Below are 15,391 nucleotides of genomic sequence, written 5' to 3' on the forward strand. Positions count from 1 at the left end.
TAGAAATGGACAAAATAGAGTTATGAATCTTTAGCGAACAAACCACCTTTGCATAAGAATTTTAGCAAAAAGACACCAGAGGGGTAAATGTATTAATCTCTGGATTCTTGAACTCCCGCGAGTTCGGCGTCTTCAGCGCTTAAATTTAAAGCGGCGCTGCCTTGTAAAGGAAAGTTTCCCCTTGCAAGGCAGCGCCGCTTAAAATTTAAGCGCTGAAGACGCCGAACTCGCGGGAGTTCAAGAATCCGGAGATTAATACATTTACCCCCTGTGTCCCCAACCCTCAAAGTCTTAAATTGCCCCTCTTATTAAAACTTACTTATTACATATTGACAGACATACTCATTTTGTAGTGGTATCTAACAGAAATTTTGTAGCAGCTTTTTATACCAATTCAGAACTCTGGATGACAACGCTCCTGAAATCTGTGGCAGAGAGGAGCAAATCCGGATTATTTTTACAGGACAATATTCAATATTAGTAAAATAGATATATTGATATATCATCATCATCATTAATTTATATAGTGCCACTGATTCCGCAGAGCTGTACAGAGAACTCATTCACATCAGTCTCTGCCCCATTGGAGCTTACAGTCTAAATTCCCTAACATACACCCACACACAGAGACTAGGGTCAATTTTGATAGCAGCCAATTAACTTAGTAGTATGTTTTTGGTGTGTGGGAGGAAACCGGAGCACCCGGATGAAACCCACGCAAACACAGGGAGAACATACAAACTCTACACAGATAAGGCCATGGTTGGGAATTGAACTCATGACCCCAGTGCTGTGAGGCAGAAGCGCTAACCACTTAGCCACCGTGCTGCTGCATTGATTCACTTCTTTTATCACTGGTTCAAACCGAAAAAGTTATATAAAAAAGACATTCTACGGGATTAACATGTTATGTAATGTAAATGTGTTAAATGTGGTTATTATTTTTTATTCTTTGCAAAACTTGTTTTTCAAATAGTTTTCAAAAAGTTTTATTTGAAATGCCATTTTAAAAGGTTGGTTCCGAATTTGTTCTTTAGTTCAACCTTGGCAATTTGATTTGTCAGAAATGACATATTTAAATGATTGAATCTTAAATTTTGCAGTATTGTTTTACTCACCCTTGTAATGTGAACTGATTTTAAATTCAGTATTTAAACATGTATATGTGCATTTTGCAATGCATTTTATCAGCTCAATATAGTGAACAACTGGCTTTTGGTGCTCAGTAATAAATAAAGATTAGAGAGCATATATTTTATATAGTATATATTCTACACAAGTTAACCCGTGCATGATACTCATGCATTCTAGTCAAATCAAGCTACTTAAGGTGTTAAAAAGGTTCTTGTCATGCATTTGGGCCTAGCCCAGGCCTCCTCAGGGGAAGAGCGTTACTTCCCGACACAAGCGCCCTTTTTTAACGTGGTTTTGTCCACATGTCACCACCTCATCATTTTTCTCCATCACCTCATCCTTCATCTTCTTCGCCACATCCTTCATCAAGCTACTTAAGGTGTTAAAAAGGTTCTTGTCATGCATTTGGGCCTAGCCCAGGCCTCCTCAGGGGAAGAGCGTTACTTCCCGATGCAAGCACCCTTTTTTAACGTGGTTTTGTCCACATGTCACCACCTCATCATTTTTCTCCATCACCTCATCCTTCATCTTCATCTTCACATCCTTCATCAAGCTACTTAAGGTGTTAAAAACTCCCCAATGTCACCCCCGGCAACCACCAACTACTCCCAACTGTCACTTCTCCTTCAAGAAATATATAGGTCAGTGTATAATTCTGCCCAGCAGGTGGCGCTGCAGCTTGGATTTTGTTTTTTTCCACACACGCCACTAGGCATTTATATAGTAGATAAATAACACTATACTTTGTGCAATATTGATAGTGAGAGAAACAAACCATTGGCCACTTCTGAAGCATTTAATCAAACCTACTGAAAACACTATTAGAGCTGCGCAAATTGTAATATTAATTGCAGTGTTCCTTTGAAAACATAATTAAATCACTAAATAAACTTCATATACTCCTTCCTAAGTCAGCCAAGAATGGGAAGTTGACTAAGCAAGTTTGAAAAGATGTTCTAGTGTCTATTTTACTAAATTGTGTTTCAGAAAGACTATGTCAATATGTTAATTGTATCTTTATTGAAACTAATACTTCTATTAGAGGAATTGATTCAAAAGAAATAGTTTCTTACTGGGATAAGAGGTGTTTCATTATGCCTTACAGGTATAACAGATCTATTGGCTTTTTCTTCATGTTGAAATGCCATGTAGGGTGAATAGAATATAACTAATGCTTGTTACTACAACTTACAAAGACTTTGACACACAAGCATAGTAATTATTGTAGTTCAGCCAGATATTTTTATTAGTAAAGTGTCACTCTTGGATAGTGTAAATTTACAAATGAAAATTCCCAAAACACAAAATGTAGCTTAGGCTATTTGGCACTAACCCTGTTGCCTGTATAGCTGTATCCATCTTTAAAAGGCTTGAACTGTAAATGGTGCTGCTGGAGTTTTTTAGTCCCATCTCCCATTGTGCTTCCTAAATTGCAGTTCTTCCCAGTAAACAGCCGCTGAGTAATGAGCATGCTCTCTGGAGCTCTCCAGTTATCTCCAGATACTGGACAGGGCTACAGAGTCTGATTAGTGGTTTTTAACAATAAAACTCTTTTCTTCTGCATTAGCTTTCATAAACGCCCCCTTGTGAGCTACAGTTGTTGGTGAACTTTGTAAGCACTAAAGAAAGCCATCTTTACTAAGATAAAGTCAATGGCAGGAAAAAAAGTAGCTTTACTGAAAGAGTAGTGGATGTGGGAAGAAGAGCAATATTTCAACTTAGATTTTATTGGGTACATTGATTACAAGATACATAAAAAAAGTTATTAATCTGTACAACACAAGTATCCAGATGTTTGCAAATAATGAAATTCAAAGGATTAAGATGTAGAAAACAAAGCAATCGTTATTAGAAACGTATAATTACACAGCCAAAAGAATTAGGCAATCAATAAGAATTATACTTTTGTGTATTATTTGTCAGATAGAAATATTTTTACCAAAATGTAATTATACAGAGTGACAAACAGCTCTCAAGAGATTTACCTCAAGCCCTAAGCTGAAGTAGTTTTCCTTTTAATCTGTTTTATGATCATTCTTCTGACTTTACAGCTCCAGCCTGGTGTATTTTTAAGACATGACCATCTAAATTTTCAATATATTCAACATATTAATGATCTCAGCATTCTTTAAACCTGGACCCTGGAGCACCAATGTAGCTGTCTGTAGAGATAGCAGGGCTGTCAGGACTATCATGGAAGGGATGACTGTACTACCATCACCATCATTATCATGGTCTTTTTATTTATAAGGCATCACAAAACTCTGAAGAGCCTGACAGTCGGTATGCCAAGTTCTACATAGAATCAGAACCAGGAAATACGACGCTGAGACTGTGCAGATATGAAACAGAGGCAAGAGAGGGGCCCAGCTTGTAACAGCTTCCAATCTAATGAATAAAGGTACTGTCCAGATGACAAGATGAGTTACAAGTTTATTCTATATGAACTACAAATGTATTAGATGGAATAAGCAATTCAAAAGGCTCAGATAGGAGATCAATTAGGCAAACCAGAGGTAGCTGCACTTCTGGTAGAGAAACCTACATATGTTCCATTATATATAGTATTTAGTAATTTGCTATCTGTACTATACTATCTAAGTGGAGACAGTGGTGGAAGTGGGCTAGTATACAGTGGTATACCATATCGGCACTTCTCCTACTGCCTTCATTGTAACACTATCAAATTCCATTCACTTACATTTTCCATAACACCTCTTCTACATTTCCACTTTGACCACTGGGTGTAGGCTAAATTTTTCTGACGTAGCAATAGTGGCACCTTTAGGAGAATTATATATTTTTTATATATATATATATATATATATATATATATATATATATATATATCAACATTGAACTCACCAGTTACATTACTGGTTTTATGATTGTAGTTATATCGCCACCAAATTAGAAGCAATTATAAGTGTGTATGAATTAAGTGAAATATGATAATAGTGGAAATGTAGGGTCTTATTTAGAGTTAAGAGCAAAGTAAAATACAGTACCTTAGCAAAATCATATTGTGCTGCAGAGGAGCACATTTAAAATATATGGACATGTTTCGAGTTGGAATGGGGCTCAACTCTAAATCGCAGCAACACAGTAAAACAATAAAACAATAAGAGATAAAACAATTAGAGACCCCCAAATAGGACGGCTCACTGATTTTCTTCAGCTCTGTCTGAGTAATACTTACATTCTTTTACTGCTTCTCATATTTATCACAAAAAAAACTTACTACAAAGGTTCATGTCCTAGATCTTTAGACCATTAGCCTACTTTGCTGCCTTTATTGGACATACAGCAAAGAATAGACTGCATGTATGAGTCCAGATCATATCACACCACTGACATTAAATTCCTCTCAATCTATTTTATGGTCATCCTGAAGGGCTCCATGCAAAGGCATAACTAGAAATGTGGGGACCCCTAGTAAAAATCTTGAAGGGGTCTCTAAGATTGATATGAAGAGACACCAGCCACTCTTTTCCCCACATATTGCATACTTTACCTAGCTAGCCACTCACAACCTCTTATCTGCCACTCCATTATGCAAAAGTCACACAGCAGCTGATTGGCCACTTCAGCTTCAAGGCCTCTTAGCAGCTGCTACCCATGGTACCACAAAAGTTACGCTTGTGGCTCTATGCATGAGTGGATCCACTCTCAAGAACAATGAATTGTAGCCTAGCCCGTATCAAAATATATGACAATTTTGTTTACCACAGTCACAAACTTTATTAAGAGTAATATGTGGCATATCCAGTGGTCGAAGTGGGGGTGTATACTGTGGTATGCCATACATCCACTTTTGCTACTGCCTTTCTTGTAAAACTATCAAATTCCATTCACCTACATTTCCATTACATTTTCCATACTGCCACTTCTAAATTTCCATACCACCATTTCTAAATTTCCACTTCAACTACTGGGCACATCCATAGGATTACCAGCAGTTTAATCAAGCAAATAAAATTCACTAATTGTGGAGGAAACAAAGAATATTTTAAAAGGTCACAAAAATATTAATTATATTTTTTTGGAATTTAGCCACTACCATTTTTAGTGAATTATTTTTTAACAATATTTATGTTGAAAAAATATTTCTTATTAGTGAATTCTTTATTAAAGGAATTGAACCCATGACCACAGCACTGTCAGGCAGCAGTGCCAACCAGAGTACCCCTGCCCTGCCCAATTTCACTTAATTCATACACACTTATTCCTTCTCATTTCTGATTTTGTGGTGACATAACTACAGCAAGCAAGCACAGTTATAAGAAATAATATGATGTATTCAATGAAAATTTATGGCAAAGCTTGAAATTGACTTCTTGGCCAGCTTTTCTATCAAACCTCTGCCATGCTTTTGTTACACTGATGACATTCTGGTCATCTGTACTACCTCCAAACAAGATCTAAGAGAATTCAAAAAACACTTCAATCAGTTTTACCCCACAATTATCCTGACACAATGCAATACAAGTATAATTTACCAGAAACCAATGATCCTCCATCATACCTCAGATGCGACCAATTCTACCCTGGACATATCAAGCACACTTTTAACTACAGTCAAGCTATGAAGTAATTCACATTTGTTCTCTCCCTGACAATTTGTACCTTAATTCCCTGAAAAGGACATTCTTAATTGAGAGCTACCATTCTATAATGATTGATAATGACACATTCCAAACCAATAAGATACACAGAAACAAACTGATCCAATACTAACAGCATCAAGAAGACAAACAGGTACCTATGGTAGTAACTTACAGCCCACATTTAGAGGTATTAAGTAAATAGCAAGGGACTTGAAACTAATGTTACAACATTATAAAGTTCCAGGTAACTTCACCCGTGTTACATCAACTGTTGTGTACCTAACATAGTGCACTGGATGTCCAACTGGAGGCTGTATGTGAGAGAAATGGGGTCAAAACTGAATACAAGGATTAATGTTAATCAGCACATAATAAACCACACAAAATTGAGACACCTGTTATATACTACTTTTGCGGTCCAAATCAGTCGACTGGGCATGACAATTCAGGAGAACTTTAAATTTCGCAGTGAAAGATAGGTTAATAAAAACTTAAGGCAACATTTAACATACTAAGAACAGGCCTCGATGTAGCCTATGGATTTATGTCATTATATGATACTTAGAAAACCTGCCTGTACAATTCTCCTGAGGTCATCATTTCTATGGACAAAATACAAATTACAAGTCTTTAACACTTCTTATCTAAAATACAATGCTGAGCACTACTGCTTTCAGCTATCATTTGGCACCTTTTGATTTAATATGTATTACTCCACAAGTCTAATTATTTGTATTGTATACTCATTCTTGTATTTGCAGCATAATGTGTAAGATGTCTGCCTGTCTACGGGACCATAGAATCATGAAAGCTTAGTGAATATTCCTGTCACTTTGGTTTTATCTTTTTTCAATAAAGGACAAAAGTACATGTCTTTGCTTGTTATCCAGTGCCTAACACAGTACAAAGCATCCTTTGTTCTGAGACTTACAATTCATAAAACCAATATGATCAACCAATACCCTTTTGCAGTCTTATCTCAATATTTACAGTGGAACAATGATCTAGTAGAAGTTTAATAATCAGGAGAGCTTCATGAAAGCTTGGTAGATTTCTTGGTAATTACTGTATGTTTTTTCTGTACAATATATCAGTTATAAGATAAACATTTCAGACATGATATAAGACATTAAAAGACAGTCTATCATTAATATTTTAATTTGAGACTCATTAATCTTGTTTTAAGATAATCTACTTGTTATCTATATATCTTGTCTTTCAAAATAGGGTAAGCATGTAATATAAATCAGTCATGTACACAATAGCTGTTATTAATATAATATTTTGAATAAATATTGTCAAAGTTACTGATCACTTCAAATAGAGTCTAGTAACTAAATTATATAGTGACTATATACTTTATTGCTTCTAGTGTATATATATATATATATATATATATATATATATATATATATATATATATCATCCCCTGTTGATCAGCATTACTTAATAGTGTATGCCAATCTCAACACCCAATCAACCTAATCACCACCTAATTTAATCAAAGTTACTGTAAACCATGCAATCCCCTGCCTTAAATGCACCATTATAAAAACAAGCCTATCTGACGCAATAATTCATTAAGAACACAAGGAGAGAACATTATTCAATTGAGTTTAATATGCAAAAAGTCACAATGCTACGGCAAAAACAAATATGGATTATGAAAAGTATTTTGATGTACTTTAGCCAGTGTTTTATAAAGAACATGTCTGCTTTTGAAGAGATCACAGCTGTTATCAATGTTCTAGCTTCTATGCAATAAACTATAGTTGATTAGTCTAACTGATACCCAGACATTCTGTCCAACAATTTCAGTAACTTGTTGACTTCTATCTTCAATATTGAGCATCCTCTCATGTGCAGCTTGTGTTCTGTCCAGTTTGTCTATCTTGATCTGCTATACCTCAATCTCAATGTCCAATTCCCTCTGAAACCTACCTGTACTCTGTGTCCCAATCTCAGTATCTCTCTCTCGCTGTTTTCTCTCCCATTATTTATGTCCACCTTGCTCTACTCTACCTACCTGTAATTTTTCCAATTATTAGCATCCATTATGCTCTCATGCACATACTTTCTCCTAAGACCACATTTCAGTGATCAGTTCACTTTCCTGCACCACTGGAAGTGATCTCTGTCTCTGTGTTTTTTGTACTCTACATGACACCTGCGACCAGATCTTAGTGTCCAGATTGCTCTCCTTTTGGCTGTCTCTATGTACATCTACGACTTTCAATGTGCTTTCGCTAACATAATGGTCCTAACTCTAATCAATGAGAGTACCTTCATTAGGTCATCACTATATTGAAAAAATATTATGCACTTGTGGTGAATGTGTTTCCCTTACTATATCCTATTAGGCATAAACTAGACTACTAATATATACCTGGAGTGCCAAAATGAATTATGTGCCTACAGTCCAAGATAGTTAAACTGTAATGAACATCCTTCTCCCAAAATAAGTAAATAGGAGATTACCTGCTTTGTTTGTTAGACTCTGTGCCCTTCGTGAATGAAATTCCACAAAAAAACAGAAGAAATAGCTTCCAAAGACTAAGGGGTCTATTTATTAACATTGAGCTATGTGGAGGATTTTCTAACGCTGCTCGTTGACGTGATAGAAAGTCTTCACCTACCACCTACCAGAAGCATTGTTAACCCTACTTTCTTCTGGGAGGTGTGTATAATTTCTGCAGCATGTCTTCGCTGATTGCTCTGGCTGAATCCTTCTGTCTTTGGATCAGGACTGCTGGATAGAGGGAAAAGTGTTGACTCTAGACACTGGGTTCAGAAATGAAAAACAACAGGATAGATTAGAGTGTTAGCTCTAATCTGTAGGTCACAAAAACACAGCAGTTATAGACGTCTCACAGACACAGAGCAGGATCTTTACAAATAGTGTTTATTGCTCAGAAATAAAACTTTTAGCTGTTACAAATACAAATACACAGCAACACGTTAAGGTAATGAAGATATTAAACACTTACCATGGGGCTTTTTCTCTTTATATGCAGTTTTATATGCAGTTTTAAACATTCATGCAGGCAAGGGGTGATCCAACCCCATGTCCATTTAACAATTCCCTAAGTGATTCTCTAATCTATCAAAAGGATCATTTGGACTCATGTTCTGAATTTTTCAGTGCCATGGTGAATGTTCTCCCTCCTTATCCACTTACTGCCAAAGCGAGAAGGGACTCAGCCCCCTGTCCACCCTGGCTCCACCATGTCTGGGCTAGGAGATTTAGAGCCTGATTCATTAAGGAACATAAATGCAGACACATGCCGTATTTTGGATAAAATCGCACTGTACATGCCCAGAAGCGGACCATACACCAAAGAACGCAGCAATGTCCGATTCATCTTTGTGTACAAAAGGACCCTTAATATAGCCTACGATTTGAGAGGCGGAATGGGGAGGGGAATCGGCTTATGCATGCAGTCAATGTACAGTAATGGCGTTCCAAGTTCAAGCGCATGCAGCAGTGTCTGATTCAAGCTTTGGGCATCTCAAAGTACGTGTTGCTTAGTCGTATCACGTGCACCAGCTACTGGTTTGGTGTAAGTGCCGAGTGATAGTGATGATGGCTGTGTATACATGCTAGAACATGTGTTTGCAGTCCGGAGCAACTGTAAAAATGTATTTTGAATACAGTAGACATCCTGATATATGTATTTAAAATTTTAATTTTGACTATAATATTTGCAGGTGACATTTATTGAATAGTTTTTTTTTAATTATCTGTGCATTCTTTTGGAACTTGATATTCCACATATGTTTTTGTGTATCCTGCAGTGTATTCTTTGTTAGAGCAGATCGGACCCATATTCATCTACAGATGTATCTTTACATCCGTTCCTTGTTGAATACAGACATGTGTACCCCCAAAGTATGTGCATTTTTTTTTAAAAAAACACACGTTACGTTTATTTTGTGTTCCTTGATGAATCTTTAAATCTCCCCCAAGAACTAACATTCAACTGTCTCCAGAGTCTAGTGCTGCCTCTAAACCAAATATGGCTCCAGGGTTAGGCAGCTAAGCTCTGGGGATTCAGGCGAGCCCAAGCACATAGCTATTGTGTAACTCCCAGGGCTGCTTTCTCCTATTCCCAGCACTGGGCAGCAGAAAAAGCAGCCCAAACACAACTGGGACCCAGCACTCCACCAGACCATCAGTGTCAGTGACCTTTACTTACTCTAACTTTTAACAGTTTTTTACATACATTGTACATGCTTTAGAACATTTGCACAAGTTGCCAAACACATTGGGAGCATCTAATTTCCCCCAAAAATTGTTATGTGAGCTCACTTTCAATAAATAAAAAAATTTAAATAAATAAAACTAGTCCAGCAGCATGTGATTGGTGTGTGGTGGGGAAAAGGGTCTATGCCTTGATTTTTGGCATAATTAGAAAAAGGTATGCTAAGAGAATTAGATCCATCAAAAATGCTGTGGAAAGTCTGTGTTAAGTGAAAGACAAATTACCAAGATTGTTATGTTCTTGGCTGCCATCAATACATATCTGTCCATCATCAACACCACTGTACTGTTCATCCTGATCGCATATACAGTTTGTGTAAGTGAAATCTGCATTTCAGAGGTTTGTAGTTCATTGCTTGCATAAAGTATTTTACGTGAAATGTATATGGGAGTTTTAAGATTTGCTAAACAAAGAAATCCTTCTGTGTGAAGAAAATATGTAACCGTATAATCTATAATCACACCTACTGCAATATTTCAGCGGAAAATGTGTTTATAAGAAGACAAGAAAAGAGTACAGAGAAGCAAGTGTATTTATATGGGTGCATTCCATGGATTGTATAGACTCTCTGAGTTAGTAGATCTTTAGTTACAACAGTAGTTAGTATATTAAATCTTTCATTTTAATTAAAAATAGTATTTAAAAAAATCCCTGAATCCTTACCATCCAAATATTTAAAAGCAAAATTGTGATAGTCACAAATCTGTGAAAAAGATGTGCTAATAAAAATGCAATTTGAACTGTAATACCAGACAAAAAATGTATTAAAAAGTCACAGCGAAACGCACGTCTGCATTCGCCAGAAGCTATTGCCTGTGAAACCCCCTTTCACTATGATTACTGTATGAATAAATTGCTGATAGGATTTAAAATCTGGCGTGTGGCAGGAGATTAGTATATGAATAAGTATAGATAGACTAGTCTATGAATAAGCATGCTGTTAGATACCAAAGGAAAAGTTCAAGGGATATAAGCAACCTCCATCAGCTGATATGGAATCAGAAACAGATCTCTCAAGCCCTAAAATACACCCAATGATATTACTGGTGTTATAAACAAAGGCATCAATCATACACTTAGGGTCAATACAATTCTCCCCGAATTTCCACGGTGTTAAAACTAATACCGTTATTTCGGTAGTTTTAACCTGGCAAAAAGCCGGCGTTGAAACTACCGTAATAACGGCAATAAAGCTCATTATTACCGTAATAACGGTAATATTGCGCAGGCTGCGTTACTTTTACTCGTAACGCGGGCAATTGAATTCCCCCCTTAGATTTTAAAAGATTTGCATACAGAGTTTTGTATGCTAATGATTGATTTAATGATTTACAGATTTGTTAATACTATTTTTAATTGAAATTAAATAAAGATTTAAAATTTTAATTACTGATGTAACTAAAAACCTGTTAACACAAAGAGAGTATACAATCCATGGAGTGCACCCATACAAATACACCTGCTTCTCTGTACTCTTTTCTTCTCTAAGATTAAAATTGGTGTAGGGATTGCACCCTCCAACCAATATAGATATACACTTGATTGACTATGGATGGGAATTTTAATCTATAAAACACTTGTTTTGCATTGAACCTCACACAGTGCGGTTGTAATTTCATTTCCCTTATACATATATAAGACAGGCAATTTTATTTCTTGACTATATAAAGTATATTCTAATGATGAGTGAAACTTTCAAACTGTTCCGCAGAATATTCCTCATTCTGCTCTTGGCCACAAAGGTTTACACGTTTTGCTGGCAATGTTTGAGCTTCATTGTTCCCAAGATTACCCCAATCACACCACCCAGCAGAATTAATTGACTGTCATCATCCCAGCTCTATTCATAGACTACAATGTCAGCAAATTATAAATTTACAAATACAGTGCAGGATGGCTTTTCAAAAACCTTCCAGTTTGTATAATGTAAATTCCACCTGCAAAGTTTTTTACTGCAATATTCCTAAAATGTTAATGATAGATATCACAAGAATTGTGGAAAGTCTGTATTTATGTAGTGTACAGAAGGAGCAGTGTAGACAGCAATATTTGTGAGTAGAAATCGAGATTCAGTTAAAAAATGTTAAGAGATATTTTTTCCTCATTTTCATTTGCTTTACATTAAATGATATCATTACACAGGGGGTATATTTAACCTGATCTTGTCCAACTCAGTCCCCCACTAACTGCAAAAATCCTGGTTGTGTTTAGTTGTTAAACAACCAATTTCAATGTTCCGACTCTTCCATGTATTATTTTATTGTCTCTCAATTATGTATCTGTGTTCTCCACAAGACCAGCTAAAGTGAGTTCCTAGCAACCTCCAGGAGCGTATAAAGCCTGTGGCTGTGTCCACGCTATGGTGGCTCTCTTGATTTTTTTTGCTGCATTCTTGTTTTAGTCTTAGTAATAGTTTTTGTCAGAGTATGTGACTTTGTTTATTGAGTGTATCTCACACTTCCAGTCTTTCCCAGAAGAGTAGAATGGAGGCTTCAAGATTGTGGACCAGCATCTCCACAAATTTTGCTATTGGGCCTGGTTATGCCATGTTCTGCCCCTGGTCCGGTTTGACCTGTCTAGTCTGTTGAATTATTGTTCAGTTATGGTTGGTACCATTCTTTGTCTTTCTGTCCTGCTCCTGTCAGCCTCAGTGCTGCAAAGCTGAAGTTCCACATTCTACTCCAACGAGTACTCTGAGACTGGGAACCTAGTTCTCCAGTAAGTGTCTGGGTGTTAGGACCTTTCCCTTCCCCATTCCTGAATTACTCCTGCCTCGGTCTGTGTGATATCATTTGTTATTATTGAGTTCTGTTTATGTTCGCAACAGCTCCAGCTATTAATCCTTGCCTGGCTGATTACCTGTTTTGATTTTGAACCTTTGCTGTATAACCACACATTCTGGACTTCTATCCCCTTCCTGTCTGACAAACCTCCTGCTCTGATTCGTACCTTTGTTTGCTATATCTGTATTTACTACATGAATCATAGTCCATCTCTATATATTCTCCCACTCTACTTGTCATGTTCACAGGATTCCATCTGCCCTCAGTTACTCATCATCTATTCCCTGCTGATCGTTACACAAACAATTGATTTACATATAAATATTAGGTTACTGTTTTTTATTAAATTCTATAATACATTGTATCAAGAAAAAAAGGAAAAGATCAACTAGAAAAAAGTAACTTACCCATAAAATGTATTCCACATATTGTAAGTACAACTACACTTTCTAGTTTTATTCAAAGGTTTGTTTGGCACCACAATCTTTTTGCACCTGTTTGACAGCAACCTCACATAATTATACCTGTACTAAAACTAACATTTAGTTACTCGGATTACCAATCACCTCCAAATTCCAACTTTCCACACATGGATAGCAGGAGTTGGCTGAAATTAAATCTGTGCTGCTGTTCTAAACATTCTAATGCACTGATTGGTTACAGTCTGTTTTAGCCCTTCCCACTGCAACTCCTGAGTGTTTCTGTGTAACCAGTTTTGAAGAGTAATTACAATAAGTCGAAAGTGCGTTATGAGATATGTAAATCAGCTTAAGCTTTTTTTCAAGTTTCGGTAACCATCTTCTATCACGTGAAAATCTATTGGTAAGTGAGATACCAATTCGTTGCCTGGGGTGCAAACATTTTGTGAAGTCCATAACTCAATCTGTATAAAAGGTGCCAGTTGCTACCAAGTTGTATCTGAACTGATGCAAATTGCCACAAGTGACTTGTATATGACTTAGATCTTATGATTGAGATTGTTTCTGAAGACTTGCTGGAGATTGGAAATATTACATTCAGAGCTGTCTTTTATGATGCTGAAACTTGTGTCAGCTCAGGCTGACTGGCTTCAGGCATGTCATATATAAAGCGCTATTGCTGTTTGAAGGTTTATTGGCTAGTAACAACATTTCCTCCTTTGTAGGCACAACCAGTGGTTGATGTACACGTTCCGTTTCATTGTTTGGACTTGTGGGAATGAGGAACAGCTCTTCTGTGGTTCAAGAGAGAATTCAAAGAAAATGAAAGATTTCAAGTTATAAACATGCAAGGTAATAAATAAATGTTATATAAATATATATATGTATATATATATATATATATATATATATATATATGTGTGTGTGTGTGTGTGTGTGTATGAGTGTGGTAAGCAAAAATCATTGTTACTTATCTAAATAGATCTATTCAAAAAAGATAGTTTAGATAGCTCTAAACATAAAATCATTACATTAAATACATGCTGAAATTGTGCTATACAATATAATGTTAATTATGTACCCTCTACTGTAAAATGTAGGGACATTAAAAGAAACTGGTAGGATTCCTAGCCATATAAAAGCAAGTGGCCGCAGGCTGAGTGCTTTTATAAAGGTCACAGAACACCAAGGTGACTTCTCATATCCTTTTTATTTCACAGTGGGGATACATTATTTCTCATAAGACACATTTTGATTTAAAACAAAGTAAAGTGATTGAATGAGGTGATACTCATATCTTGGTATGCTTTTCCCTTTCTGACAACTATATATATTCCATCAGAACATAAAAAAAACTTTCATGCAGGACGGTCCTGATTTGATGGGACTGTCCTGCTATTATGTTTCAGAAGAGCTAAACTCGCCCCCAACATGGCATGACCCCACCATAGTGTGTGTGCGCACCATGCAGTCACATTGTCCTGATTACTTGTGGGACAGTGTTGTGAGTTATGACAGCTGACAGATAAGGACATTCGGATAATTATGTTAAACCTAAGGCTAACATTCATAGCAAAATGTTGTCTCCTTCTCCTAGTAGCAGATGTGCTGCGGGCTTCTATAGCTCTGATGCACATTGCTAATGTGTTGTATTTTTTCTCTGACAGTCCAGCAGGTCAGTCTTATGCATACAGCGATGCATGACACTGTTCTGGAGGAGTGTTTGTTCTCCACAGTCCAATAATCCATTTGCTACATGTTATTTCCTGTTTCTCTTTTTTCTTTTATTTTACTTACAGGAGTTTATGACAAAAGAAAATTAAAATCAGTTATTTTTATGTTTGGACCAAAGGAAATGCAATTTAAAATGCATTTAAACAGGGGCAGGGGACATCTGCCCCACGGGACAGTGCCATAGTGGGCTACCTTGGGCTGGGTCACTGGGCCACCTGCATTTTTTTCCTTTAAAATGTTACTAATAGACTGCTGAGATTAGTCTTGCCTATACTTGCCAACATTTGTTTTCTGGCTTCCGGGAGATGCCGGCTGGGACGTGGGCGTACAGGGGGCGGGGCGCCGAGATCGCGTCATTTTGGCTAAATCGCGGCGTTTAAACCGAATTTTGCCGATCAGGTGGATTGCCACACTCACCCGGGAGTCCGGGAGACTCTCGCAAAATGCGGGAG

General features: G+C 36.8%; 1 protein-coding gene across 2 annotated transcripts in view; it reads left to right on the forward strand.

The window, feature by feature from the left end:
• The window catches only part of RTN4R (reticulon 4 receptor), a 217,766-nt gene that overhangs the window by 119,418 nt on the left and 82,957 nt on the right, over nucleotides 1–15,391 (forward strand). The window contains exon 2 of one of the 2 annotated variants that reach the window (XM_075214768.1): nucleotides 13,931–14,057. The exons of the other annotated variant lie outside the window; for it this stretch is intronic. Coding sequence (XP_075070869.1) covers nucleotides 14,051–14,057 — 7 coding nt within the window. The 5' untranslated portion in view covers nucleotides 13,931–14,050. The remainder of the gene's footprint in view (nucleotides 1–13,930; nucleotides 14,058–15,391) is intronic. 2 annotated transcript variants of the gene reach the window in all.

Source organism: Mixophyes fleayi, chromosome 1 (genome assembly GCF_038048845.1).
Source record: "Mixophyes fleayi isolate aMixFle1 chromosome 1, aMixFle1.hap1, whole genome shotgun sequence".
NCBI classification, from domain to species: Eukaryota; Metazoa; Chordata; class Amphibia; order Anura; family Limnodynastidae; genus Mixophyes; species Mixophyes fleayi.